The sequence below is a fragment of the Heterocephalus glaber genome, unplaced genomic scaffold (assembly GCF_053883595.1).
Source record: "Heterocephalus glaber isolate CG9 unplaced genomic scaffold, H.glaber_assembly_v1.0 deba00001004, whole genome shotgun sequence".
In the NCBI taxonomy this organism is placed as follows: Eukaryota; Metazoa; Chordata; class Mammalia; order Rodentia; family Bathyergidae; genus Heterocephalus; species Heterocephalus glaber.
Window position 1 is genome coordinate 4,659,521 of NW_028258179.1, and position 27,441 is coordinate 4,686,961.

Genomic DNA, 27,441 nt, shown 5'->3' on the forward strand with positions numbered 1-27,441 from the left:
CACTGAGCTACATCCCAGGCCTTTTCTCTTTCTTTTCTCTTTTCTTCTCTTTCTTTTTTCTTTCCTTCTTTTCCTTTTTTTCTTCCTCTTCCTTCCTTCCTTTTGTTTTTTGTTTTTTTTTACACCGGGGATCAAACTGAGGACTTTGTGCTTGCGAGGAAAGCAGCAGCACCACTGAGCTAAATCCCTGGCCCCCTTTGTTTTTTTGAGACACCATGTCACTATGTTCCCCAAGCTGATCTCCGACTGGCAGCGATCCTCCTGCCTCAGCCTCCCGAGTGCTGGGATTACAGGGAAGGGCCACCAGGCTTGACTTCTTTCTTCCCGGGGCCCTCTCCAGCGGTCTTGCTGAGGTCCCAGAGCCTGTGTTCTTCCGCACTTGGCCATTGGCCCACAGGATGTGTGGTCACAACAGGGAGTGACTTGCCTGTCACACTGAATAGTGTGGGAACAGGAATGCAGCTCTGTGGTAGGAAGCGGGTCTAGTGTGACTGACCCCCTGGACTCAAGCCCCAGCACCTTGCTAGATTTTGGTTTGGTTGTTTTTTTCTTTTGGGGATAGTGTTTAACTATACACTCCAGGCTGGCCTCTAACATGAGATCTTCCTGCCTCAGCTTCCTGAGTGCTGAGATGACAGGCGAAGGCCACCCTGCCCTGCTATTTTCCCCGTTTGGCTTTCTTTGCTGGCTTTGCTGTGTGGCACGCGGTCTTCCTTCAGCCTTCAGCTTCCTGTGCTCCGGTCTGCTCCTTCCTGGAAGTCGCCTCTGTGACCCATCCGGAAGTGAAAGCCCGAGGCTTCCCCAGGGCTTTGCACACAGGGCGCGGGTCGTTCTGGGGTCACTCGGGGACTCCTCCTCCCCCGTCCCTCTCGCTATCCTGCCCCCCGGGCTGCCCCGCTGCCCCAGCGCACACTCCAGCCCGGGCTTCACCTTGGCGACCCGAGTCCTCCCTGAGCTGACCCTGTCCTCCCAGGCACAGGGCTCCTGGAGTCCTCTCTGGGCGCAGGGACAGCAGAGCGGGGTCACACCCAGGCCGCGTTCCCGGGACCCGCCGAGGCGGTGGCGCGGGGCAGGGATCTGGCACTGGTGCCCACCGAGGCGAAGCCCGGGAGGAAGGCGGCTGTGCAGGGGTCGGTGCGGCCTCACGCGGGCACACGGAGCGCGGAGGGGGCCCTGGGCAGCGCGCAGACCCGCCCCGCGCCTTGCTGGTCTCGGAGCCTCAGCTCCCTTGTTTGTAGAGTGGGGTTCGGCGCAGTGCGGCCACCGAGGGCGGGAGGGGATTAAATATGAACCCGGGTGGCTCCCCACGGCGGCTGCATCGAATGAACACGCCCCGCGCCTCAAAGCCAGAGATCTCAGCCGGGCATGGTGGTGCTCTGGGAGGCTGAAGCGGGAAGATCGGAAGCTGAACCTAGTTTGGGGAATTTAGCAAGAGCCTGTTTCAAAAATTTTTTTAAAGGGGTTTTTTGTTTTCAGTTTTGTTTTGTTTTTGAGACAGGGTCTCAATAGTACTGGGATTACCACACCTGGCTAATGTAAAGAAATTCTGAAGAAGGGCCAGGGATTTAGCTCAGTGGTTCCGCCGCCTGCCTTGCAAGCAGAAGGACCCAAGTTCGATCCCTGGTACCAAAAAAAGGAAAAGAAAAAAGAAAGAAATTCTGAAGAGCCGGGCATGGTGGTGCACGCCTGTAATCCCAGCACTTGGAAGGCTGAAGCAGGAGGACTGCCCGGAGTTCAAGGCCAGTCTGGGCTAATGAGTCCCTGTCTCAAAAAACAAAAACAAAAAAAAATCTGAAAGTTGGCAATGGTCTGCTCTGGTGACTGGGATGAGAGCCCTGGCCACGAGACCCAGGTTCCTTCTCTATTTGTGATCCACCTTTTTGTTGCCCTTTTTTCTGCAGCACTGGGGACTTAACCCAGGCCCTTTGCTCTGAGCTACATCACCAGCCCCTTTTATATTTGTTTCTCTTAGACAGGGTCTCATTATGTCACTAAGTTGCTCAGGCTGGGCTCAAACTTGCCATCCTCCTGGCTCAGCCTCCTAGACTACTGGTATTACAAGTGTGCATCACCTCGCCAGGCTCCCACCACCTTAATGGGCACCTTCTACCCACAAGTTTACCTCATGGTCCTACACGGCTGCTGGTGTTCCAGCCTTGACATTTCTGTTTTGCTTTGTGTGGTTTTGTTGTTGTTGTTGTTGTTGTTGTTGTTTGGTACCAGGGATGGAACTTGGGTCCTTGTGCTTTCATGGCAGGTGGCGGAACCATTGAGCTAAATCCCCAGCCCTTGTGTTTTTGTTTTTGAGACAGGGTCTCACTATGCAGTCCCTGTTGGCCTTGAATTCACTATGTTGCCCAAACTGGCCTCAAACTCTCAGTGATCCTCCTCCTCAGTGATCCTCCAGCCTCCTCAGTGCTGGGTTACAGGTGTCTGCCACCACACCAGGCCTTCACATTTCTAGTAGCAGAGTGAGTTAAGGAGAGAACCAAAAGAGTTCAAAGTTCCACACAATTCTTCCTGCTTGCTTTTCATTGGCCAGAACATGTTCTTGTGTTGTTACCTACCTGCAACAGCCTGGGCAAAGTGCTCTTTTAGCTGAGCAATAAAATAGCTGCCTGGAATAAACTGGGTTCTGTGGGTACAAAAGGAGGGCAGGTAGGACAAGCACCCAGGGCCTCCCCCACCCGGCACACTGTTATGGTTTCCACCTGGGGTGTCCCCAAAGTTCTCCTGTGCGAGGAAGGTGGATCTTGGGGCGCTGTCCCGCTGATGGATTCATCCCTGCTGAGTTCGAGGTCGAGTTGCGGTTGGGAGGCGGTGGTGGTGGGCGGGGCCTGGGGCGGAGCTCCCTCCCAGCTCCTCCCCTCTCTCCCCTGGCTGCCCCTTTTTCTAGGGTGATGAGCACTAGCTGGTTTATCTGGGGCTGGGCGTCTTCAGGCACACTCAAGGGTGCAGCTCGCTGCCCACCAAGCCCAGCTGAGCAGGGAGATGTCAGAGGTCAACCCCACGGCAGGGAGACGGTTAGGGCTTGGAGCTGTGGGGCCTGTTTATTCCCACTCACTGCTGCAGGAAAGACTGGCCAAGTCAGATCCTTCGGCACCAGTGTGGACAGAGAGCTGCCCGGAGGGGTCCCTGATAAACACTGATTCTAACCCATGCATCAAAGTCACAGCCATCACGACTCCTGGAGGCCCCGAGGCTGCACATGCGCCGGCATATACACCTCTATCCTTTACTGACAGATTGGTCTTTCCTTCCCTATATTCCAGCATGCTGGGCTCCAAGTCGTCCCACAGACTCAGCCCCTAGGGCAGCAGTGCAGGACCCCCACTCTTCATGTGCCTGTGACATCACCTGCTGCCTGCAGTCCCTGTGACCTCAGCCCTGGGACAATTGTGCCCGGCAGAGCCACAGCCACCTGTTCAGCAGAAGTGGCAAAGGGCATAGATGACCACAGGGCCCTTGGGAGAGGCCGGGGCCACTGGCAGTCCCCCGCATGGCCCTCCTGCGGCTAGTGACAGGCCTGGGGACAGCCCGGCAGGAGGGTCCCAGAGTCAGGGTCCCCTCCCTGCCAATGCTGCCACAGCCCACGGCACCGCAGCGTCGGCCGAGGACCAGGGCGTAGAGCTCAAGCCCAAGCCACCCTCTGGGGAGGAGAACTTGAACGAAGCTGCTGAGCCCAGAGAGACAGCGCTGCTGCCCCGGGACCCCGGGAGGGACAGGTGGGCCGAGGATGCGAGGGTCACGGCGAGCCACGCAGCTTCCCCTGGTGGTGCCCAGGGCCAGCAGGGGCCACAAGAGGCGAGCGTCGCCGAAGCGCAGCCGGAGCCAGTGCCGTGGGCCCCCGTGTGGAGACCCAGCCTGCGGGCGCCGCCAACCCCGGAGCTGCAGAGGACAGAGCCGAGGCCCCGAAGGCCGCAAGCCCCGCCTCAGGAGCCGGCAGCGCGCCCCTCTCCCCAGGCCGGCGTCTGGGCGCCATGGCGCCGAGGCCCCTGGACCCCGGCCTGTACGCAGCCGCGGAGCAGAACGACTACATGCAATCCATGACCAGCCTGCTGGGCGGAGGCGAGGGCGCCATCGGGCCGCTGGCCGACATCCTGGCGTGGCCCGAGGCCACCCTGGGTGTGGGGATGGCCCTGGGCCTGCTGGCCACCGGCCACAGCTCCCCCAGCGACCTGCTGAGCTGCCCCGGCCCCGGCCTGCGCTCTGTCTCCAGCATCCTGCGCAACGCCGGCTCCACCTTCTCCTCGGGGCTGGTGGCAGGCACTGGCTCGGCCCTGCGCTCTGTCGCCCAAGCGCTGGCCACCATGGAGCAGAGGACCGGGGAAGGCATCCGCGCTGCCCTGCACTGCCTCTCCGGCCACCTCAGCCCGCGCGAGGCCCCAGCTGGGCCCAGCGGTGGATAGAGCCGCGCAGTGCCCCCGGGGACAGTCGCCTCTCATCCAACCCTGCCCTGTGGCCTCGCTCACCCTGCCAAGCAATAAACCACCAGCCACGTTGATTTTCTAGGCACCAGCCTCCCGGGCGGGCTGGGGAGACTGGGGCTCATCGTGGGCACTCACCTGGCAGGCAGCACCCTGGGGTCCATCCCTAGCATCCACGAAGACGAGAGGGCGGGCTCAGGGCTTCCAGAAACAGGGGTTCCCCAAGGGCTCCTGGGGTTCCCATTCGATGGCCACAGAGGAAAGAGGGGCCCACAGGGAGACTGAGCCCTTGCAAACAGGAAGGGGAGTGGGAGATGGAGGCAAGGGGAGTAAATCTAAGCTGCGTTATGGACCCACTCCCCAGGAGGAACGGGACAGTCAGGTACTGCAAATATGTAAAATAAAACATTTCAAAATGCATGCATGTATAAGCCCAGCACTTGGGAAGCTGAGGCAGGAGGATAACAAGTTGAGCCCCAGCCTGGGCAACTGAATGATTTAGTGAGGCTCAAAATAAATAAATAAATAAATAAATAAATAAATAAATAAATAAATAAAGGCTGGGAATGAAGGGCCTGGTTCAATCCTCAGTTCTACAAAAATAACAAAAACCTGGCAACCCAGTATAGCTGCTCTCCTGAGACTGTCTGTTTTCCAGTTTTATTTGTTTTTGTTTTGTTTTTCAAGGCAGAGTCTTGCTCTGTAGTTCAGGCTGACCACTGACCTCAAACTCACTATGTAGCCCAGGCTGGCCCCAAACTTATGGGGATCCTCCTGCCTCAGCCTCCTGAGTGTGCAACTGGCAAATCCTTCTTCTACAAAAGGGGGCCCTTGTTCCCCTGGCTCTGATGGGAGTCCTGGGGGACACACTCCTGGCTCTGCAGCAATCACAGGGGCCACAGTATTGAAGTCCCTGCCCCCTGGGCTGGGTGGGTCAGCCCAGAACTGGCGTTCTCACTGGCTGGCAGCCAGAACCTTTCACCCTATGCTTCCTTCCCGTCCTCGTGCCTCAGTTTCCTCACCTGTAAACAGACAGCACCATACCCAGGAGGTACAGACCAAGGACAATGGTGATGGCCATGGGAGGAATGAGGCCAAGGGGGTGGGGGAGTGGGCAATGGCAGCTGGGTGGCACTGGGGGCCTGTGGGACAGTGACAGAAGGTGACAGAGAGGTGGTCCAGACCCAGGGATCTGGAGGCTGGCAGAGAAAAGTGACAAAGCAAAGGGAAAGGAGGGACTGACTGCAACAATTCCACCCAGAGCCAGGAAAGTGACAGCCATGACTCTATCAGAGCCCTGCTGTCATGCCGCTGGGCCTGGGAAGTCACCATGGAGCCACAGCTGGGTCCCTGGCTCACACGTTGTCCTGGGAGTGAGCCAGCTCATGTTTATATCCTAGGTGTCATGGGGGCTGATGTGACATGGATGGCAGGGGTACCCAGCAAGATAGCTTATGCCCAGCACAGGGCTCATGCTAAGTCCAGGGACTCAGGACTCTGTGTTATGGTTCAGATCTAAAATGTGCCCAGGAGGCTGGGGATTTAACTCAGTGGTTCTGCTGCCTGCCTCACAAGCGCAAGGTCCAGAGTTCGATCCCTGGTACCAAAAAAGAAAAATGCACCTAGTTAGTGAGCTAAGAGAAACCCATGGCATGGACTACTTTGGGCCGGGGATTTAGCTCAGTAGTTTTGCTGCCTACCTCGAAAGCTCAAGGACCCAAGTTCCATCCCGGGTACCAAAAATAAAAAAATAAAAATAAAATGTGCCCAGGAAGCTGGGCATGGTGACCCACACCTATAGTCCCAGAACTCAGGAGGCTGAGGCAGGAGAGTCACCTCAAGTTCAAGGCCAGCCTGGGCCAAATAGTGAGATCCTGCCTCAAAGAAAGAAAAAGGTTAAAAAAAAATAAAAAAATTTTTTTTTAATTTTTTAAAAAGAAAGAAAAAGTTAGAAATTTGAGGCCTCCTTGAGACTGGTTTAAAAAATAATGACCAGGGCCGGGGATTTAGCTCAGTGGTTTCAACGCCTGCTACAGAAGCGCAAGGACCCGAGTTCGATCCTCGGTACCAAAAAGTAATAATAATAATAACAACGACCAGATCCCCAGTACCCTAAATAAATAAATAAATGAATAACTAACAATGACCTAAATTTTTGCCGCCACCACTTTCACTTGCTTTGAAGGACAGTATTTTTGCTTAGATGTGGCCACGTGGCTAAGGGGTCAAAATCACCCTGTGACACTGGTCTGAACTTTAGGCTTTCAGGGGGGAGTAGGTTCTAGCAAGGAAAAGTGTCCCCAGAAGTGATCATGGAAAGAGCAATCCCCAAGGATGTCTTAGGGAGCAGATGTAATAGGAAGTCTTAGGAGCACATCTAAATATTGAAATGAAAGGGGCCCTAGCCAGGTGTGGTGGTGCACACTTGTAATCCCAGCACTCAGGAGGCTGAGGCAGGAGGACTGCTGTGAGTTCAAGGCCAGCCCGGATTTCAGAGTGAGACCCTGCCTCAAGAAACAAACAAAAACAAAAGAAAAGAAGTAGCAGCCTTATTTCTTAGGTCTACTACATCTTGAGCTTCCAGGTGCCCTACAAATGCGGAACGGGTGGGCTGGGAGAGCACTTGCCTGGCAGGTACAACGCCCTTGGTTTGATGCCCAGCATGATAATGCTTACATACCGACATACTGCGGGGCGCGCCCCCTGCTGGAGAGAAGGCGCTACTGCCCTCACCTGATGAGCCTTGACCCAAGACTTGAGGGCGCACACGGGGAGAGTTGAGGGACACTTGTGAGAGAAGTGGGGTTCAGAATGCAACCTGAGCTACTACTGCTGGCTGTCTCCAGCTGCAAATGCATCCCGAGGAATCTCAGGAGCACAGGCCCTCCTCCTGGCTGGGGGCCTCAGTCAGGCAGGGCCCACTGCGCCTGCACCTGGAAGTCAGCTGTCCTTCCACCCGGCCCTGCTGGAGAGGATGCTGGGGCCTAGAGAAGGAGCCCAATGTCTCCAAGCCTCAGTTTCCTCAACACCAAGACGGATCTTCCCTTTTGCCTCCCAGACAAATGCATTATCATCAAACAATGCATGTTGTCAAAAACAGCTTGGATGTGTTCTCCTCAAAGTTGCTGTGTCAGAAACTTAATGCCCAAATCTGTATGTTAAGGATGCTTGGTGATGGGAGCCTTGGAAAGGTACCTAGGACTCAATGAGGTCACCAGGGCAGGGCCCCAGGAAGACCTTACTGCCTTTAGAGGAAGAGCAGGTGGTGGCACACACCCATCATCCCAGCACTCAGGAGGCAGAGACAAGAGGATCTCCATGAGTTCCAGTCCAGCCTGGACTACACTGTGAGACTCTGTCTCAAAAAACAAAGAAACAAAAAAGGAAATGACGGAACCCAGTGTGAAGCAGTTTAGACACAAATGGATCAGCCAGGCTGTGTTGGGAAGGTCTAAGAAAGAACTTGGGAGTACAAAGTCGTCAGGGTTCCTCATCCCCATCCCCTGCCTCCTCTATCTCCTATGGCCTCTCCTGCAGGCTTCGGGCCCCTGGGGCTCCTGGTGGCCCCAGGGCAGGGCTCACAGTACCCAGAGGGTACTTTCAGGTGCTGAGCATGGAGGGTGAGGTCATACATCTCCCCAGCAGAGCCTGGCCCTCCTGAATACACCAGAGACCAAGGAGGACAGGCCGCCATCTCCCCAGCCCGGGGCTGATGGATCCACGCTCAGATCTCTGCTGCCTCCCAAGAATCCTGTCAGGCAAACAGCTTTCCCACCACCAATGGGATCAGATGTTTCCCCCAAGGCCACACATGGCCCCCGTGGCCTCAGCTCACAGGTGCTGGGTGGGGAACGTTCGCCCACAGCGTTCTTCAGCCACGCACTTTGGACAGGGCTGGGGCAGCCGGACTTCGGTGCCCACTCAGCTCCATGGATCGGATCACAGCAATCTCCCTTTCTATCTCTGAATCTTAAATGCCAACCAATGAGGACACACGATTCACCGAAAAATCTGGCTTTGATCCTAAGCTCCTGTGTTTTGAGAGTTTTCAAAATGCAGTCTTTGGTGGGAGGAAACCTCTCCCACCGACAGCCTTCACCACCCTGAACCTGAGCAAGACAAGCAAGGCCCTGTGGGAAGAGAGGGGTGTGAAGGGAGTCCTGCAGACAGGCTTGGTGACCTGGTGGCCCAGTGGCCTGGCCCCTTGAATGGGTTCTGGATCCTGACTCCCAGCCTGGGCTTCCGCTGCGGTGGGAGAGAGGCATAGGCAGACACTCTAAAACCAAGCCCTTGTTTCCACTGCCCTCACCCGGGCACCTGGGCTGGCCGCAGCCCCAGGCCCTGTCCTCCGGTCCCCAAGCGGTGCTGGTGAAGGTCACACAGCACCAATGCCAGGGCCCAGGGGTGGAGGAGGGAAGCGAGGCTCCGTATCTCTCTCCCCAAGGCCAAGCGCAGAGCTGTCCTGGGTGACCAGAAGGGAGGGGACGACTGGGACCTGGTGAGCCTACGAGGCTGGAACAGAAAATGGGGCAGTCAGGTGGGCTGAGGGCAAACAAGGGCCTCTGTCTGCAAAAAAACCCTGGCCACAAAGGGACCCTCTCAAGCCAACTGCCCGTACTGCGTGCAGGGCTGCGAGATGGGCGTGGCCCTGCATCCCGGCCCCGCCCACGTCTCTATGGTGACTTCGACCTCCGCGCAGGGGCGGGGAGCAGCGAGACTGGGCCAGTTGCTATGCAACGTCCCGGTGATGTCAGTCCATTGAGTTTGGTTCCCCAGGCAACTGGCCGGGCAGCTGCGCCGGGAACTATTTGTGTCAGTCCCGGAGGGGCCGCGGAAGGCGTGGCAGAGGCAGTGCGCGCCCAGCCTGGGGCAGGCGGGGACCGCGACACAGAGGCGCTTTCAGGCCCTACCCGGGCTCGCGAGCCCCGCTCCCCTCGCCGGGGCCGCCCGGCTTTGTGCTGTTTATACCCTGTCCTGCGGAAACCCGAAGACAGCGCTGTTCCGGGCGGCCCAGGCCCGGCGCCACCCTCGCTGGCACACAGTGGGCACGCGGCCCGGCGCTCCCGGGGACCGAGCCCCGGCTGGACTCTGCGGTGGGGCCCTCGGTCGTGGGCTGCTGGTGACTCCAGGACCTCGGGCCCCAGTGCAGGGACACAGGGAGGGCCCCTCCCTACAGAAAGGAGGGAAGGGCGGTGCAGGACGCAGCCATGCCCACAAAAGGTGGCCTGCGAGACAGTGACAGAGGCGGGGACATCAGGCAGGAGCAGGATAAGGTTCAAGCCTGCAATGGAAGGAGGTGAGGAACAAGATGACAGGGCAAGGGCCATCTCCAGTGGGGCCTTAGAGCTGGCCTGGGCCCAGCAGGGTGTGGCCCAAGACTCTGCCACCACAGGTCTCAAATTTAGAGCCTCTCCCAGGCTCCGCCCTCCTACTACACCTGTCCCCAAGGGTGGCCTTCAGTCCAGCTGTCTCCAGGAAGCCACCACATCCCCCACCCAGGAAGGGACCCTCCCATCCCCTAACCCTGGGTCTCCTGGATGCCAGAGGCTGCCATGTGACAGCTGACCAGGAGCTGAGGGCAGGAGGGGCTGGCTCTGCAGGGCAGGGGCTCACCACAGCCCCATCTTTCCCCACCTGTCCCCACCTGTGTCCTGTTCTCTCCTCTGGGCAGGCTGTTGCTCCAGTGACAACCTTCCTGAGGATGTGCAGGCCCCTCTGCCCAGGTTGGAAACTAGTGCCAGCAGGGCATGGCAGTGTGCCAATAATCCCAGCTACTCAGGAGGCTGAGGCAGAACAATCAATCCTAATTCAGGCCAGTCTGGGCAACTTAAATGAGACTCTGTGGTAATAATATAATAATAATTTGAAGATGTAGCTCAGTGGGTAGAATACCTAGAACTGCAAAATGACTGAATGAAAAGAGGAAGTCCTGAGCCCGGGATCCAGCCCTGGCTAGAAAGTCAACCTACACAATTTGTGCGGCCCAATGCAAAAGGAAAATTCAAGATCCCTTGCTCAAAAATGATTTTCAGCCAGGCCTGGTGTTCCCAGCACTCTGGGAGGCTGAGGCAGGAGGATCAAAAGTTTGAACTCAGCAATTATTGACTTAGTGAGACTCTGTTTCAAAATTTACAAACTTTTAAAAAGGGCATGGGGGCTGGGGATATAGCTCCATGTGAAAGCCCTGGGTTCAGTCTCCAGTACTATCACTGGGTAGGGTATGTGAGGTCCCCAAGGCTGAAATAAGGAACCTAACCCACCATTTTCCAGTACGTTTGCAGGTTCGCTGACTCCCGTCACGGAAACAGTGTTCAGGTTTGTTAGAGATGGAGATGCAGGATGCGCTGAAGAGCAGAGCGCAGACTGAGCAGTGAAGCAGGTACAGCTGGCAACAGGGGTCTCTTGGGTTTGGGTGGCGGGAATCGGTGGGCCCCTAATCTACACCTTGGTCTGTCTCCTGGGTGGGAGAGCGTGGCAAGGGCCCGTTCTCATGGGAAATCCTGACGGGTTGGGTCATCCATCCCCCCCACCCCCCAAAAAATAAATAAGTAAACCAGGCTTGGGTCCTGAAGCTGCAGGTCTTTGGGAGGGGGGGGGGTAACCGGGGATCAAACTCAGAACCTGTGCTTGTCAGGCAGGTGAGATGCCACTGAGCTACATCTCTGGCCCTCTTTATTCTTGAGATGGGGTCTCACTGTGTAGCCCAGGCTGGCCTTGAACTCTGCAGCAATTCTCTTGCCTGAGCCTCTCAGGTACTGGGATTACAGTGTGCTCCACTATGCCTGGCTGCAGCTCTTCTTCAAAGTTCCATTTTTAAATCTTGATTTCTTTGTCTCTTTTCTACCTAGTTTTTATTTCTTCTGTCCTACATCATTACCACCAAAAACTAGAAGAAGAAGGAGGGGCAGGGGGTTAAGAAAGGAGGGGAAATGAAGTCCTCATCCAGCCAGTGTCCCTGTGGCATCCTCTACAAAGTACTACTAATGACAGAGGTGGGAGCTTCGAGGGCAAATGAGACAGCATGGAAGAACCACTTACTCAGGAGAGGCAGTACTGATACCCTGAGAAACCAGTAAGTGTTAACTGTGATGACCATAAACATGCAGATTGAGCCAGGTGTGGTGGTACAAACCTACAACCTAGCACTCCGGGAGGCTGAGGCAGGAGGACTGCAAGTTCCAGTCCAGTCTCTTGGCAACTTAATGACATAGTAAGACATCATTGGAAATTTCAAAAAACAAACAAATAGGGCTGGGGCTGTAGCTCATTGTGAAGGCCCTGACTTAGAGTTCCAGTATCAAAAAATTTTTTTAAAGTAGGCCAGGAGTGAGCACTGAAGGCTTCTGAGACGGGAAGTATTAGACTGTGTGTGAGGAAGATAAGTCCACAGTGACAACTGGAAGGGGACGGTGGGTGGCCCGAGCTACAAACAGATAGCTAGGGGGCTGCTGGGAAACTCAGGGGGCCTCAGAGCTCAGGAACCGGAAGTGCTGCCCTCAGGGCTGAGAGAGGCAGGAGAGTGGATGGCCAGAGATCTGAGACCCACCAGGGGGGAGCAGAGACAAGCCAGGAGGAAGGTGGGGGCTGGGCGTGATGGTGCATCCCTGTAATCCCAGGACTCGGAAAGCTGAGGCAGGAGGATTGCCACAAATTTGAGGCTAACTTGGGCTACATAATGAATTCAAGGCCAGCCTGAATTTCATAGTGAGACGCTGTCTCAAAAACAAAACATCAAAAAGGCAGGGTCAGCCAGGGATTTAGCTCAGTGGTTTTGCCGCCTGCTGCGGAAGTGCAAGGACCCAAGTTCGATCCCCCGTACAAAAAAAAAAAAAAGGCAGGGTCCTGCTATTTGGTTTACGCTGGCTTTGAACTCACAGTGATCCTCCTGCCCTTAGCCTCCTGAGGGCTGGAATTAACAGGCATGCACCACCATGCCCAGCAAGACTGTCTCAAAACAAAACAAAGCAAAACAAAACAACAAAAAAGGAGGTGGGAAGCCCCTGGGTGCATACACTGGGCTCAGCTGAGGACTCTCCCATAAAGGTGACAATCACCGTGAGTCAGAAGAGGCAGGACTGGTAATAAAAGTGCCACTTACTGAGTGCTACGTGCCCGACACACTCAGCAAGCCCTTACACGCACTGAGTTATGCAGAAACCCTAGGAGGCGGTCCTATCATGGTCCCTCTTCCCGAGTTCCATTCGGGCTGAAGGGGGACTGGGATTTGGCTGTGGCTGGTGTTTGCCTCAGGCTTGGCTCTGATTGGCCGGTGTCTGTTCCACTGGTCAAAGTTTTAGACGTTGTCCTGGCTACAAAGCTGGTTGGAGGCTCCCAAACCCAAGCCAGCCGGGAGCCACGCTCCAAACCAGGATTCCGCATCCATCCACCCGTCCAGTACTGGCACCACCCGGAAACAGAAACAGCCCGTCTCGACCTTGCGGGGTGTGGGCTGTGTAAACCGAAGAGCGCTGTATACATAGCGACTGTGTTGAGTCCTCCGCGGCAGAAGGGAGAGGAGCCCGGTGAAGCTGGGCCAAGCGGAAAGCGAAGAGGCACTACCGGGGGAACAGGCTTCTCCCTGCTAGGAAGGGAAGTCCCTCAGCCGGACCCTGATGGCCCCGAGCCTCCCCACTAGCGCTCTCCAGTTAACCCGGGCCTGTCCTCAGGGCCTCCTGCAACTGGCCGCCAGGGGGCGCTACTCCCCCAGGCTTCCTGCCGTCAACCCCCACCCCACCCCCCCACCCCGTCACCTCCGTTTGCTCAAAAGAAACCAGGATTTAGGAGTCCTGGGAGTAACTGCCGGGACTTTTCGGGGTTTTTTGTTTGTTTGTTTTGGTACCGGGGATCGAACTCAGGTCCTTGCGCTTGCAGGGCAGGCGGTGGAAACTTTTCGGTTTTTTGAAACAGGATCTCGCTATGTAGTTCAGGCTGGTCTTGAACTCACTAGGTAGCCCAGGCTGGTTTTGAACTCAGGGCGATCCTCCTGCCTCAGCCTCCCGTGTGCTGAGATTACAGGTGTGCACCACTACAGCCCGCCCACTTGGGACTTTCAGAATCGGCAGAGAAGGGGGAGATGGTGTGTGGAGGTGGGAGTTGGTCCCTACCCCACTGGGACGAAAGGCAGAATGGGTGGGGGACTTGTACCTACTTCAGTACCCCAAGGAGCCGGGTGGAGGGGCTCTTGCTCTCATTTTACAGATGAGAAATCTGAAGCTCAAGGATGATGGATAAGATCAGGTTTGGGACTCCCAGCACTGGGTCATCTGAATCCAAGGCCCATTCCTAAAGGGACCACAAGTAGATACCAGGTTATTGACCGGGGGTCGCTGCTTCCCCTGCCTAGTTGATCCTGTATTGACCAGAACCGCCTTCCCTGCTAAACTCCCGGCTTCAGGACAGAGGCCCCTTCTTAAGCTTGAACCATTTTGAAGACCTGACACCCCCCCGACACACACACACACATCCCAGCGGCTGCCACAGCCTACTCTACCCCCACCCCTCCCCTCTAAGGGTTCCCCAACACCGGGCAGGCACAGAACAAATAAACAACGGGACCAGGAAGAGGCCCAGCCAGCTCCCACTAACTTCTTTTGTAGCCTCTGTGCCGTTTCTCCTCCATTAAAGTCAGAACTGCCTGGCCGTGGGCCCCTAGTAATCCCAGCACTTTGGCAGGCTGAAACAGGAGGATCTCAAATTCAAGCCCAGCCCGCGCAATTTAGCAACTTAGTAAGACTGTGTCTCAAAATAAAAAAAAAAAAGGTTGGGGGTATAGCTCAATCCAAAGGCCCTAGGTTCGATCCCCTGCACTGGATTTTTTTTTTTTTTTTAAGTCAGGATTGGTGCCCCTTGGACAACACTATCCTTTATCCATGGGACAGGAAAACCTGTTCAGCTAGGTTTACAAAACCAGACCACGCGAACGGCACTGGCGGGAAACTCCAGGCCTGGGCGGGAAGGGGCGGGAAGGGGCCGGCCGGGCCCCGGGCGCCGGGTCCGCACCTGAGGTGGGGAGGGGCTTAAACCCCCACGCCGCTCCTCGGGGTCTGTCCCGCCGCCCTGACCATCGCTCTTTCTGCTCTGGGCCCCTGCGCCCTGGGAGCGGGGGCACTCGCATGGCCCGGCGCAATGTGGGCGGGGACCTCGCGTGCAACGCCGCGGGTGTCGCGGTCGCGAGCCGGGACGGGGTTCGTGCGCGCCCCCTGGCGGGTGCCCCCCACCCTACTAACGATGGCGGCGGGGAGCGTGGGCGAGGCGGTCGGGTGGGGCTGGCCCGGGCGCGGCCGGGGCGGGACTGCGACGCCCCTGGCGGGGAGCGCGGCTCTGCCCCCGCCGAGTTTTTCCATGCTCGCATCCGGAGCCGCCGCCTTTGTTCCGCCGCCCTGGGCCGGCGCCGCCTCTCCGGGCCGGGCTTTTTCCAGGGCCCATCCCTGCCTGCCTGCGGGGCCCCGCCCTGTGTCCCCGACCCCGGCACCCCGGCCTGGCCGGTCACCCTACCTGTGAGCCGCTCTGCGTGGCCAAGAGGAGGTCCTCGCAGGCGTTTTAGTACAGACAGCTGAGTTGGGTAAAAATATCAGACGGGCAGACAGGATAGGTCTGAGGGAGTCAGTGCGGAAGCCGCGAACACAGACCCGCTGCGGCTGGGGGCACATCTGTCGAAGGCCAGGCCTCAAGATAAAAACGGAATGGCCAAGCCTGCGTGTTCCCCGGGGGATAGGCAATAAACTGAAGATTATACTGTAATTGGTAACACCTGGTCCCATAAAGTCTAGATAGACATCAGTCACCCAGGTGGGTGACCAGAACCTCCCGATCCATCCCTTCCTATAAACGTCCTGGTTCTTTCCATGCACCCTTGCAATGTAACCTGCTTCCCCATTGGATCAATATCACCTAAGCGGTTGTAATCCTATCGGTTGATCATAATTTTGATCTAAATCGTATTCACCTCCTGATTTTGCTCTATCAAACTTCCTCTGAGAAGTGTGGTCCACTGCAACCCATTTCGGGTCCCCTCCTGTCCCTCAGTAGCTCTCTCAATAAAGTTTTCCTACGCTTAACCTCCACTGTTCCCTAGAATTCATAAACACAAACTCGCTGTATCTGACATCTAGCAGGTCAGGAGTTACACTACTTCCCCTGTGTCAGTTTGCCCAGGGTGCGCAATACATGGCGACACTCTGTCTCAAACAAAACAAAAAGGAAACAGTTGTTGCTACTTGCCAGGCTTTTTACTTGTATTAATTTAATCCAAATAACCACTGTGGGTGGGAGGCGCTATTTTTATCTCCACTTTACAGGTCAGGAAACTGAGGCAGGAGAAGTTAAGGCAGAGGTTCAACTGGACACCACCCAGGCAGCTTGGCTCCGGAACCTGCTCTGAGCCTGCGCCATCACAGAACGGGTCCATCAGTGACCACAGTCGGGGGAGACCAGGAGGAAGGGGACTGAAGCTGGGGTGGCTGTCCTGGGGAGCAGCCCCATCTGTAACGGTGCCCTCTGGCCCAGGGCCCACTCTGTAGCTGATAAAATTGTTTTATGGGTCGTTTTTAATTACAGCCCTCAAGCCAGACATTTATGACAATCAATCATCACCTTGCTCCAGAAGGCCCAGGCGTGTGTAGTTTCCCGCCTTCTTCCATCGTGTCTGTTGCTTGTCCTTGTGGGCAGCCAGAGCCCCCACCTCCCCTACATCCGGGCACAGGGGCCCTTTTCACTGAGAGGGACTAGTTCAGTCCTGCCCCGATAACCTGATGGGGGCCTGTGGCCCACTGCCCTGAGGGGTCCCTGCAGTCCCTCTGGTCCCCACGTCTTTGTGTAGCTCCCCTTGAGTGTGGGCAGGGCTGGGACTTGCATCTTCACCAACAGACCATGGCAAGCACTCCGAAGGCTGAGGTAGGAGGATCTTAAGTTCAAACCTAGACTGGACACTTTAACAACTTAGGGAGAACTTGTCTCATGATAAAAAAAATTTTTTTTAATTAAAAAAGCTGGGGATGTAGCTCAGTGCAAAGGCCCTGGGTTCAGGAAGGAAGGAAGGGAAGGAAGGAAGGAAGGCAGGCAGGCAGGCCGGCCGGCCCTTGGCTCAACAGTTCTGAATTGCCCAGCAAGATCACAAGGTAAGATGTGGGTCTCCTCCACCAAGCTTCAGATGACATCTCAGCCCTGACAACCTTGGTGCCGCCTCTGAGAGGGCCCAGCCACACCAGGCCCAGACTCCTGTGAGAAACGTGAGGTAATAAATGTGTGTTTTAAACTGCTACATTTGTGTCTGGGGATGTTGTTAAGCAGCAACAGAGAACTAATTCAGGGCCTCTTAGGTGAAAAGTCCGGCATACGGCTGTTAGGGAATACAAAAACAAAAGTATAAGGACCCTGTATTTGAGGAGCTTCCTGGCAGTCAGGGGGAGAAAGGAAATCAGCATGGCTTTACTATCTGACAAAAGGAAATTAATGTTTCTTAAGAGGGAAACAGCACCTGATTCTAGGAATCTGTCGTGTGAACACTACTGGTGTCAAATCTATGAACAAAGCATAGCGTCACTACAGCCTGTGTCGCCTGCAGTTCACAATCTCTCCTCATCCTGTGTCCTTCTGGCATGGCTTCCTGCCATGTCCTGCCCTCCACTATCGACCTCCTCCTCCTGGACTGCTCTTTTCCCTCATCTGTCTGTTGACTCCTGTATTTCAAGGGCCAGCAGGGACCTGTCACCTCCTGGATGAAGGCTTCCTTCATCCTCAAGCAGAATTAACAGCTTCCTCCCTGGATGCAGGTCTCTGTTATCACAGGGATTTCCCGGTGGGTCTCAGTAAGCACCTACTAAGTGCCAGGCCGCCTGGGAGGAACCACAAATCAGCTCAAGGCTTCCCTGGGACCTGCTGTGACAGGGCTGGGGTTTGTGGAGTGAATGATGGGTCTCGAGCGGTTAGTGACCTCCTGACAGCCTTTGGGAACATAGGGTTTAAAATGCACCCTCTTGATGAGCCAAGTGTGGTGAACCCCATCTGTAATCCCAGCACTCGGGAGGCTGAGGCAGGAGGATCACAAGTTCCTGCCCAGCCTGGGCAACCTAGAGATGCTGTCTCAAAAATAAAAAAGGACTAGGGCCAGGGATTTAGCCCAGTGGTTCCGTTGCCTGCCTCGCAAGTTCAAGGACCGGAGTTCGATCCCCGTACCAAAAATAAATAAATAAATAAAACAGGACTGCCTTGTAGGTGACTACTGACAACAAAAACAAAGGGAATCAACAGGCCGGGGATGTAGCTCAGTGGTTCTGCCGCCGCCTGGAAAGCGCAAGGACCTGAGTTTGACCCCGATACCAAAAAAAAAGGGAAACAACAGCAACGAAAACCTCCATGCGCAATGCGTAAGCCACTGGCCAGAGGAAGGTGCAGCCTGCACAGTGCCCACCTCGGCTTAGGGCTGAGGGGCTTCTCTCAGGAGCAGGGGGTGACAGGGATGCCGTGGCAGCACTACCACCCCGCCTGGTAGCAGGTGGCTGGTGCCCCACAGGACAGCGTTCACCAGGCCTCATCATTTCCAGGAATCCTCTCAGGTACCACCCTTGATAAGGAGTCCCTGGAAACAACACAATATTTAGCTCATGCTATGCGGAGCCCAGCCAGGCGTGGAGGGCATACCTGTGATCCCTGCACTCCGGAGCCTGAGGCAGGAGGATCGCTGGGAGTTCAGGGCTGTAGAGATGCTGGTTCCAAAGCCTGGCCACTCTTCGAGGACACCAGGTTGAGGACTCTAGGTGACCAGCCCAGGCCCGAACATCTGGAACATCAGGGCCCGGGTGTCAGGAAGGAGGGGCCCCCTGCTCCTCCCCCCAGATCCCAGCTCTTCAGGCAGGCATTTCAGGGCTCTCTGGAGACGGGAAGAACCTGGCCCTTGTGACCTGGAGCCGGACAGGCTAACTGTGGAGTGCACCCTTCCCCAGCTGGGCTCCTGGGTGTCTCTGAGTGGCAGGGCGGTGGAAGAAGCCTCACTCCCGTGGGCAGTCATGACATTCCAAGGCTTCGGGGGCAGTGTCCATTTCTGCAGGGGACAGCTCCTGCACAAGAAAATCATTTTCTATGTTTGTTTTTTGGTTTTTGGAGATGGGGTCTTGCTCTGTAGTTCAGGCTGGCATTGAACTCACTATGTAGCCCAAGCTGGCCTGGAACTGGCTGTGATCCTCCTGCCTCAGCCTCCTCTGAGTGCTGGGATTACAAAGGTGTGCACACCTCTAATTCCAGCACTCAGGAGGAGGCTGAGGCAGGAGGATTGCTGGGAGTTGCTGCCTAAAAAAAAAACAAACCATGGTCTGTCCAGGTATTTGGGGCCACAGAGTGCCCTGAGGGGTTGCTGTGCTGCCCCAAGCTCTCCCACTGGATGTCAGAACAGATGTTAAGAAAATGGGATACAGACGTCCAGGGAGCACTGCTTGTAGCAAAAGAAGGGAAAGTGGCTGGTCAGCCCACAAGAGAAGGGGTGGCCTGAGCCTTGCAGTGCTCAGGGTGGGTGGTGCACGAGTGAGTGCACAGCGTGGAGCCCCACGGGTGCATCCCAGACACTCACAGAGTTCAAAAACCAGGCTGCAAAACAGCAGCACAATGACTCACTCACATCGAGTGTCGAAACATCCAAAAACAGTCCGTTCTGCACACATGCATGGAGAACAAAACCTACATGTGGGTGACCTACACTGACCTAAATGTAGGAGAGAAGCCAGAGAGAGACTTCCAGCTCTTTCTGTAAAGCTTTATTTCTCTTTAAGAAAATATGGTGAGCCAGGCATGGTGGTACACCCCTGTAATCCTAGCACTTGGGAGGCTGAGGCAGGAGGATCGGCACAAGTTTGAGGCCAGCCAGGGCAACAGAGTGAGTTCAAATCCAGCCTTTTTTTTTTTTGGTACCAGGGATCGAACTTGGGTCCTTGAGCTTGCGCAGCAGGTGGTGAAACCACTGAGCTAAAGCCCTGGCCCGAGTCCATCCTGAAATACACAGCAAGACCCTGTCTCAAAAAAAAAAAAAAAGTGATGATCCAGGTATAGTGGCACACAGCTGTAATCCCAGCACTCCGGAGGCTGAGGCAGGAGGATCCCAAGTTACAGCCCAGCCTGGGTGATTTAGTAACTTAGTAAGACCCTGTCTCAAAATAAAAAATAAAAGCCAGGCGTGATGGAACACATCTGTTATCCCAGCACTCAGGAGGCTGAGGCAGGAGGACCAATGCGCTGTGGAGGCCAGTTGGGACTACATAGTGAGTTCAAGGCCAGCCTGCACTATGTAGCCTCCCAAGGGCTGGGACCATAGGTGTGCGGTAGCACACCCAGCTTCAACTGTACTTTTTTCTTATTAAAATACTAAAATACAAAATAGTGTTACGGCACAGCAGAAGCCCAATAAATACAACCTAAAACAAGACTGGGGATTTGGATACACAGTCAAGGAAGAGGAAACAAGCCAAGTGTGGTGCCCCACACCTGTGGTCCCAGCATTTGTGATGCTGAGGCAGGAGAATCTCTGGGAGTTTGAGACCAGTCTGGACTACATACGTAGTGAGAACTTGTCTCAAAAAGAAAAATTATAAGCGCATTTTTTTTGTTTTAGCAATAATACTAAAATGAGCTTTACAAAAAACAAAACAGGATCTCACGTGTAACCCAGCATTCAGGAGGCTGAGGCAGGAGGATCACTGTGAGTTGCTGGCCAGCCTGGGCTACACAGTGAGACCCTGTCTCAATACACAAAACAAAACCAAAAAAGAAAAAAGAAGAAAGGTAAGGATGGAAGGGGACTTTGAGGGACGGGGTGTCACTGCATAGGAGGCGCTCTGGGGTTCCTGGGTTGGAGGCAGGAAGGAAGGAGGAGAGGGAGGGAGGCAGCGGTGGGGGTGGGATTCTTGCAGCCTGGGGTCGAGAGCCTCTGCAGACGTCCCTGTCGTGGTCCCATGGGTGAGGATCACCTCATCCCAGCAGCAGGGCCAGCGGCTCTGCCTGAGCGCACACGAGGCCTGGGCTGGATCACGCTGGCCGGCATCTGTCACTTCCGGAGAGGGTAGAGTGGACAGTGGCATCCAGCACACCCCACTCCAAACTAGGCACCATGGCTCTCAGGAGTGCTGCAGGGGCAGGGCAGTCTTTCTCAACCCCCTCTCCCTGCCCCCAAAGCAGGCCGCAAGGCCTCGGGTCAGAGGCCATTCCCTGAAGCAGGGGAAAGGAGACCGAGGAGCTGGGGAATCTGAACAAACAAGCTTGCCAGGCTAGGTTATTACCACTGGGCCACCCCCTTCCCCCACAGCACTGGGGATGGAACCCAGGGCCTTCACACTGAGCTACACTCTTACATCCTCAGCCCTCTTTTTATAATTGTTTGTTTGTTTTGGTAGCGGGATCAACTCAGGACCTTGGGCTTGTGAGACAGGTGTGGTGCCACTGAGCTAAATCCCCGGCTGGCTCCCGTTAGCCCTCTTTAAATTCTGAGACGAGGTCTGGTTTAGTTGCTAAACTGTCCAGGCTCGGGTTGAATCTTAGGATCCTCCTGCTTCAGCCTTCCAGAGGGCTGGGACTACCAGTGTGCACCCACACCCAGCTAGGTCCAACTTTGTTAGGCAGTGGCAGTTTTCCTCAAGTGTCACTCTCCACCAGGCCTAGCACAAAATACATAGCTTGCTGGGCACCAATCCCAGCTACTCCAGAGGCTGAGGCAGGAAGAGGATCAGGAGCTCCAGGCCAGCCTGGGCAATTTTAGGTTTTAATTTTTTGAGACAGGATCAGCCTGGACTTGAACTCACTACATAGCCCAGGGTGGCCTCCTGCTCTGGGCCATCTTCCTGCCTCAGCCTCCCAGGTGCCGGGAGCACATGCGTGTGTGTCACCACACCCAGTTAAGCCTAGGCCCTTTAGCCAGTTAGCAAGACCTTGTCCCAAAATAAAAACTGAAAAGGGATGGGATGTAGCTCAATGCCAGGAAGGCCCTGGCTTCAGTCCCTGGTGTCCCACAGGCATCGTGGTTGTGGGGTGTTTGCTTCGCTGAATCTGAACACAAAGGTCAGAGGGTTCTTTTTCACCCACCCCAGACATTTCCAAAGGACGCCTGGCCGACGCTCCCAAGTCACAGAAATGGAGGGCGAAGTAGGAGCGGAGGCTTTTCCAGGAGGAAACGCAGGCGTGGCCCACTGTGCCTGCAGGAGGTGGAGTCCCCGAGGAGGGGGCGACGCCCGGCTGGACACAGCTGAGCGGCTCTTCAGATGCCTAGTGACACAGTGCACCCAGGGCGCTGCAGGGGTCGCCTGGCCACCCCTCCTGTGCGCAGCGTGAGTCACCCTGACGTTGGTGTACGTCAGCGTTGCCAGGCAACCCGGGTATCCGGCATGGGCCTTGGCGGCACCCACCACTCTGGAGTCTGTGGCAGCCTGCACCGCTGCCGTGCAGGGCTGGGCCTGTCCTCTCCTGAGCTCAGAGGAAACCCCTGTCCCTGTCCCCACCCCACCCCCCGGGCTCCTCCCACCCAGCCTGGGGATGGTGGCTGAATCTGCGTTCCCATCTGGCCGGGCTTGTCTGAGCTGCGCTGTCCAGGGTCAAGGGGCCCTGCTCTAGCGACAGGGCCCCAGATGTTTACCCTGCTAGTGGCTGAGTTTAGAGAGCAGGACTTGCCCGGCATGGTGGTGCTCAGCTGTGATCCCAGCACTTGGGAGGCTGAGGCAGGAGGATTGCTGTGAGTTCGAGGCCAGCCTGGGCTACATAGTGAGTTCAAGGTCAGCCTGAACTACTCAGGGAGACCCTGTCTCAAAAACAAAACAAAAACTTGAAAACTCCCCTTCCTAACATACTTTGCAAGCAGGGCCCCTGGCACCTTGGGGAGCTGCTGCCCCTAACTGACCAGGTTCTATGCACTGTTTCGGGTGTTCCCTGCCGTGTCTAATGCCATCCCCATGGCAACGCCATGAGCTGTTCTTGAGGACAAAATGAATCCCAGAGAAGGAACATTGCCCTGGCCACTGGCAGCTCAGTTCTGCCAGCCTGGCCTTTCGGTGGCTGTACCCTGGTGCTGAGGGAGTCCAGGGGAGACCAGTGTGACCCACTGCACTGTTTAAAACCTCCTCAATCTCATTATTTGGCCCAGGCTGGTCTTGAATTCCCAGTGATCCTCTTGCTTCAGCCTCCTGAGTGCTGGGATCATAGTGTGCAGCACCACATCCAGCTCATAAATCCCAGATTCTAGCCCCCCAATCATGTCTGTGTGTGTGTGTGTGTGTGTGTGTTTGTGTGTGAATTCCTGCCCACATCCTTGTCTCTCTCGTGCTAATCTGTCTTTTGTCTGTTTACTTTGCAGGACTTCAAGAACAGAACAGAACAGTTTGGTGGAGGAGAATTCCCCTCCCAGGCAATGCTGAGTTTGGCTGAGGGGAGCAACACTGTAGGTTACCTCTCACCAGAAGGGACTGCTGCTCCCTGGCCAAGTGCTGCATCACAGTGGATTTATGAGCCATGAGGTGGTGGCACAGCCTCATAATTCCAGCACTCAGAAGGCTGAGGCAGGAGGATCACTGTGTGTTCAAGGCCAGCCTGAACTACATAGCAAGATCCTATCTCAAAAAAAAAAAAAAAAAAAAGGACAGACAAGGCCAGCTTGGGGACTGGCTGAGGTGGCCAGCATCGGTCCCCTGGCTTCCGTAGCTCTGGAGGAGCTCAGGGGTGGGACAACTGTCCTTACCCAGAGTGGCTGCCTCGGGCCCACCAGGGGAAGCCGCCCTGTTGAAGGGGATGGGATCTCACCTCCGGGTTTAATGTGTGGAAACTTTCTGGCTTTGCTGGGGTCTGCCCCGGATCCTGGGAACCCCAAAGCTCACTCCATTTCCTCCTGCCTTGCTGCCCTCAGTCTGGATGGGGCCAGGGCAGGCTCCAGACATGCAGGGCTCGGGGACCTGGTGACACAGACTCCCGGAGGGTCCCTCCACACACAGTGCTCAGCAGGCATCGGACCTAGGGTTGTACAGTGACCGACAAAAACCTGAGCCTCCAGGTCTCCTTTCTGCTGGCTGGGTTTCTTCTGTCCAGCCACAGTTCCAGCCGAGGCAGGTGGGTGGCAGGTCTGAGGCAGCTGCGCAATTCAGTAACAGGGACGGGGCTGGAGTGTCACTCGGCGTCACAGCCAGCCCGGGTTCAATGCCCAGCACTGAAGGGGGGGGTAACACTTCGGCGTCACCCTTGTCATGGGGAAGAACTGCTGCTCCCTGGAAAGGAAGAAAGATCTTCAACCCAAAGCTTATTGAACAGCACAATGTGATCCCAGCTCTCTGGAAGGCTGCAGCACCAGGACTGAAAATTCAGCCTGGGCAATTTAGCAACAGAGGGAGACCCTGTCTCAAAATAAAGCACTGTACAAGGAGAGGTCTGGCAGCGTGAAGGCCCTGGGCTCGATCCCTGAGCTGGGTGGTGGGAGGGCAGCAGATGGATGGGGCTGGTACAAGCAGGGACAGCAATCCCGGGAGCTCCAGGCAGCAGTCTGAACTCTGACCTCTGGCATTAGTCTTTTTTTTTCCTTCGAGATAGGGTCTTACCATTTAGTTCAGGTCGCTCTTGAATTCATTATGTAGCCCAAGCTGGCCTGGAACTCCCAGCGATCCTCCTGCCTCAGCCTCCCAGATGTGAGAGTACAGGTTTGTGCCACCACACCCAGCAGGCTTTATTGATTTTTAAACACTGTTCATTTTTCAAGTGCATTGGTTCCTGCTCTGATCTTTATTACTTTCTTCTTTGTCCTGGCATCTCTCTGGAGGTATCCCTGGCTGTGACCGTGCAGCAGCGATGTGGGAAGGTGAAGGAGCCCAAAAATACACAGAATCATGGTGCCTAGGGCCTGGACTTAGGGACACCACGGATGAAGTCCTCTACTGAAAAGTCAACCAACCTTGCACTCCTAACCAAAATTTTACCAGGTGTTCATTTTTGGGGTGAAGATAGCTCAGTTCCAGCAAGGCCCCACCCTTTTTGGAGAGAGGTTCTTGCTATGTAGCCCAGCCTGGCCTCAAACTGGCTGGATCCTCCTGCCTCAGCCTCCTGGGCGCTGAGATTACAAGAGTCAGCACCACACCCGGTTCCAGGAAGCTCCTTTTTTATTCTCAATTTTTGGAGTTAGGGTCTCACTATGTAGTTCAGGCTGTCCTTGAACTCACTATGTGGCCCAGGCCGGCCTCAGTCTCTGGAGTGCTGGGATCACAGGTGTGCACCACCACATCTGGAAGGAAGCCCCTTTCAATGAGCAAATCTACCTTTAGAGGAACATGAACTATTCATGGGGCTGGGCATTTATTTAGCTCAGTGGCGCTGCACCTGCTTCACAAGCGCAAGGTCCTGAGTTTGATTCCTGGTACCAAAAACAAAAACAAAAACAACAACTAGCATCTCTGGAATACTAGAGCTGAGTAAATGAATTCTTGAGGTATCCAGACTTTTCTGGCTGTGCCTATTTCCATGTAAAGATATTGTTTTTGGGGCCGGGATTTAGCTCAGGGGTTATGCCGCCCACCTTGAAAGCACAATGTCCTGAGTTCAATCCCCGGTACCAAAAAAAGATATTGTTTTTCTTTTTGAGTTTTTTTTGTTTTTGTTTTTGGTACCGGGGGTCAAACTCAGGACCTTGTGCTTGTGTGGCAGGCGCCAGAACCACTGAGCTAAATCCCCGGCCCTCTTTTTGAGTTTTTTGAGGCAGGGTCTTCTATGTAGTCTAGACTGGCCCTGAACTCTGGATCCTCCTGCCTCAGGCTCCCACCACCACACCTGACAAGACATTCTTTCTCAAAGGAGTACTTGGCATCGACCAGAGAAAAATAAACAGGGAAAATAACAAGGATGAAGCTGTTTCCATGGAGATAAGGGGTAATTTCTGAGCCAGGAGTGGTGTTGCATGCCTGTCATCCCCACACTGGAGAGGCTGAGGCAGGAGGATTGCTGTGAGTTTGAGACCAGCCTGGGCTACACTTGGAGATCTTGTGTCAAACGAACAAAGTAGGGGGCGCCTCCCTCAGAAGTTAGTCTTAAGCAGTAACAGGCAGAGCTGGGTGGGGCGGTGCTCGCCTGTACTCTCAGCTACACAAGAGGCCAGGACTGGAGGGTTGTGCCAGGCTCAGCCTGGGCCTCTTAGCGAGACCCTCCCTGTCTCAAGATAAATAAGGGATGGGGATGTGGCTGGCAGCATGTCCAGGGTTTGGTCCCCAGGACAGGAAAAAGAAGAAAAAAAGAGAGAGGAAAAAAGGAAATCATCACCTCAGGCCTGGTGTGGTGCCCCTTTTGCAAACACAAGGAAGCTTTGTTTTAAACGAATGTGTGTTAGTCACTCACAGAAGATGTAAACCAGCCAGGTGCAGTGGTGCACACCTGTAGTCCCAGCATCCCTGGAGGCTGAGGCAGGAAGACCTCAAATTCAAGCACAGCCTGGGCAATTTTGTGAGTTGGTGAGACCCTCTCTCAAAATAAAAAAAAGAACTGAGGGACTGGCGTGGTGGCACGTGGCACAGGTCTGTCATCTCAACACGTGGGAGGCTGAGGCAGGAGGATCACCGCAAGTTCCAGGCCACCTGGGCTCCATAGTGAGTTCAAGGCCAGCCTGGACTACATAGCCAGACCCTGCCTCAAAAAAACAAAACAACAACAAAGAGCTGCGGATGTAGCTCAGGGCAAAGACCCTGGGTTCAGTCCCTAATACCTCAAAAAAAAAAAACCAAATCAAAAACAAGCCAGGCAGGCCAGGGATTTAGCTCAGTAGTTCTGCCACCTGCTTTGTGAGCTCAAGGTCCCAAGTTTGATCCCCCGAACCAAAACAAACAAACAAGCCAGGCCTCCCTTGCCATGGCACACACCTGTAATTCAGCACTGGAGTTCACAAGTTCAAGGCCAGACTGGACTACACAGTGAGACCCTATCTCAAAAAACAAAAACATGCCAGGCTTGGTGGCACCCGCTTCTAGGAAGCTGAGGTAGGAGAATCACAAGTTGGAACCCAACCCTGGGCATTTTAGCAATTTACCAAGGCCTTGTCTCAAACTTTAAAAAAATATAAAAATAGAGCCGGGCATGGTGGCACATGGCTATCCCTGCACTCAGGAGGCTAAGGCAGGAGGATCAGAGTTCAAGGCCAGCCTGAACTACATAGTGAGACCCTGTCTCAAAAACAAAAATAATGGGGCTGGGGATTTAGCTCAGTGGTTTTGCTGCCTGCTGCACAAGCGCAAGGACCCGAGTTCGATCCCCGGTACCAAAAAAACAAAAACAAAAACAAACAAAAAACCCAAAGAACAAAAAAGGCTGGAGATGTAGCTCAGTGTGACAGTCCTGAGTTCAAGCCTCAGTATAGACGAGAAAAAACAAAACACAAAAATGGGGGTCTGGGGAGCTGGGCTGTAGCTCAGTGGCAGAGCAAGCACGTGGTGAGACCTGGGGTTTGGCCTATCTCATGCATGTGGACGCGTGGGTGCGTGCACACACAGCCTGTGCCCACACAGCCCATGCGGATGGCTGGAGGGGCTGCCGCCCAGGGCAGCTGCTCAAGGGCAGCAGGCAGCCGTGGCACCCCCTGCAGAGACGGCTGTGCAGCCTTCATCCATGACGGGTGGCTGGTGGGCTGCAATCTTCAGGGAACTTCTGTGCATGTCACCAACAGTGACGCTGGACAAGATCCAAAGAGGGTCCCCAAAGAGGAGGTGGAGACCTCAGCTCAGTCCACCAAGAAAGTTCCATTTATTTTTGGTTTAGTTTTTTATTTTTATTTTTTTTGGTACAGGGGATCGAACTCGGGACCTTGCATTTTCGAGGCAGGTGGCAGCACCACTGAGCTAAATCCCAGGCCCTGGTTTGTTTGTTTTTTTTAAGGCAGAGTCTTGTCCTGTAGCCCAGGCAACTCCAACTCCTGGCAATCCTTCTGCCTGAGCCTCCCCAATACTGGGACTACAGGTGTGTGCCACCATGCCCCGGTCCACGGAATAAGGGCTTGCCCCTGGTCCCAGAGAAGCACCTGTGAGGAGCAGAGGTT

General features: G+C 55.1%; 1 protein-coding gene and 1 long non-coding RNA gene across 2 annotated transcripts; both read left to right on the forward strand.

Annotated features, from left to right (window-relative positions):
* Positions 1 to 1,788: 1,788 nt before the first annotated feature.
* Tex44 (testis expressed 44) lies at positions 1,789 to 4,504 on the forward strand. The gene has a single exon (XM_087209406.1). It carries the CDS (start codon positions 3,981 to 3,983, stop codon positions 4,407 to 4,409), a length of 429 nt encoding a protein of 142 aa, XP_087065532.1. The 5' UTR covers positions 1,789 to 3,980; the 3' UTR covers positions 4,410 to 4,504.
* A 4,613-nt stretch (positions 4,505 to 9,117) lies between these two features.
* On the forward strand, positions 9,118 to 11,538 carry LOC101702183 (uncharacterized). The gene is made up of 3 exons (XR_206224.3): positions 9,118 to 9,723; positions 10,698 to 10,806; positions 11,276 to 11,538. It is a non-coding gene; the product is annotated as an uncharacterized LOC101702183 (long non-coding RNA).
* Positions 11,539 to 27,441: the final 15,903 nt, after the last annotated feature.

Coding starts and splice junctions, on each gene's coding strand:
- Tex44 (XM_087209406.1), top strand. CDS start 3,981: ATGGCGCCGAGGCCCCTGGACCCCGGCCTGTACGCAGCCGCGGAGCAG.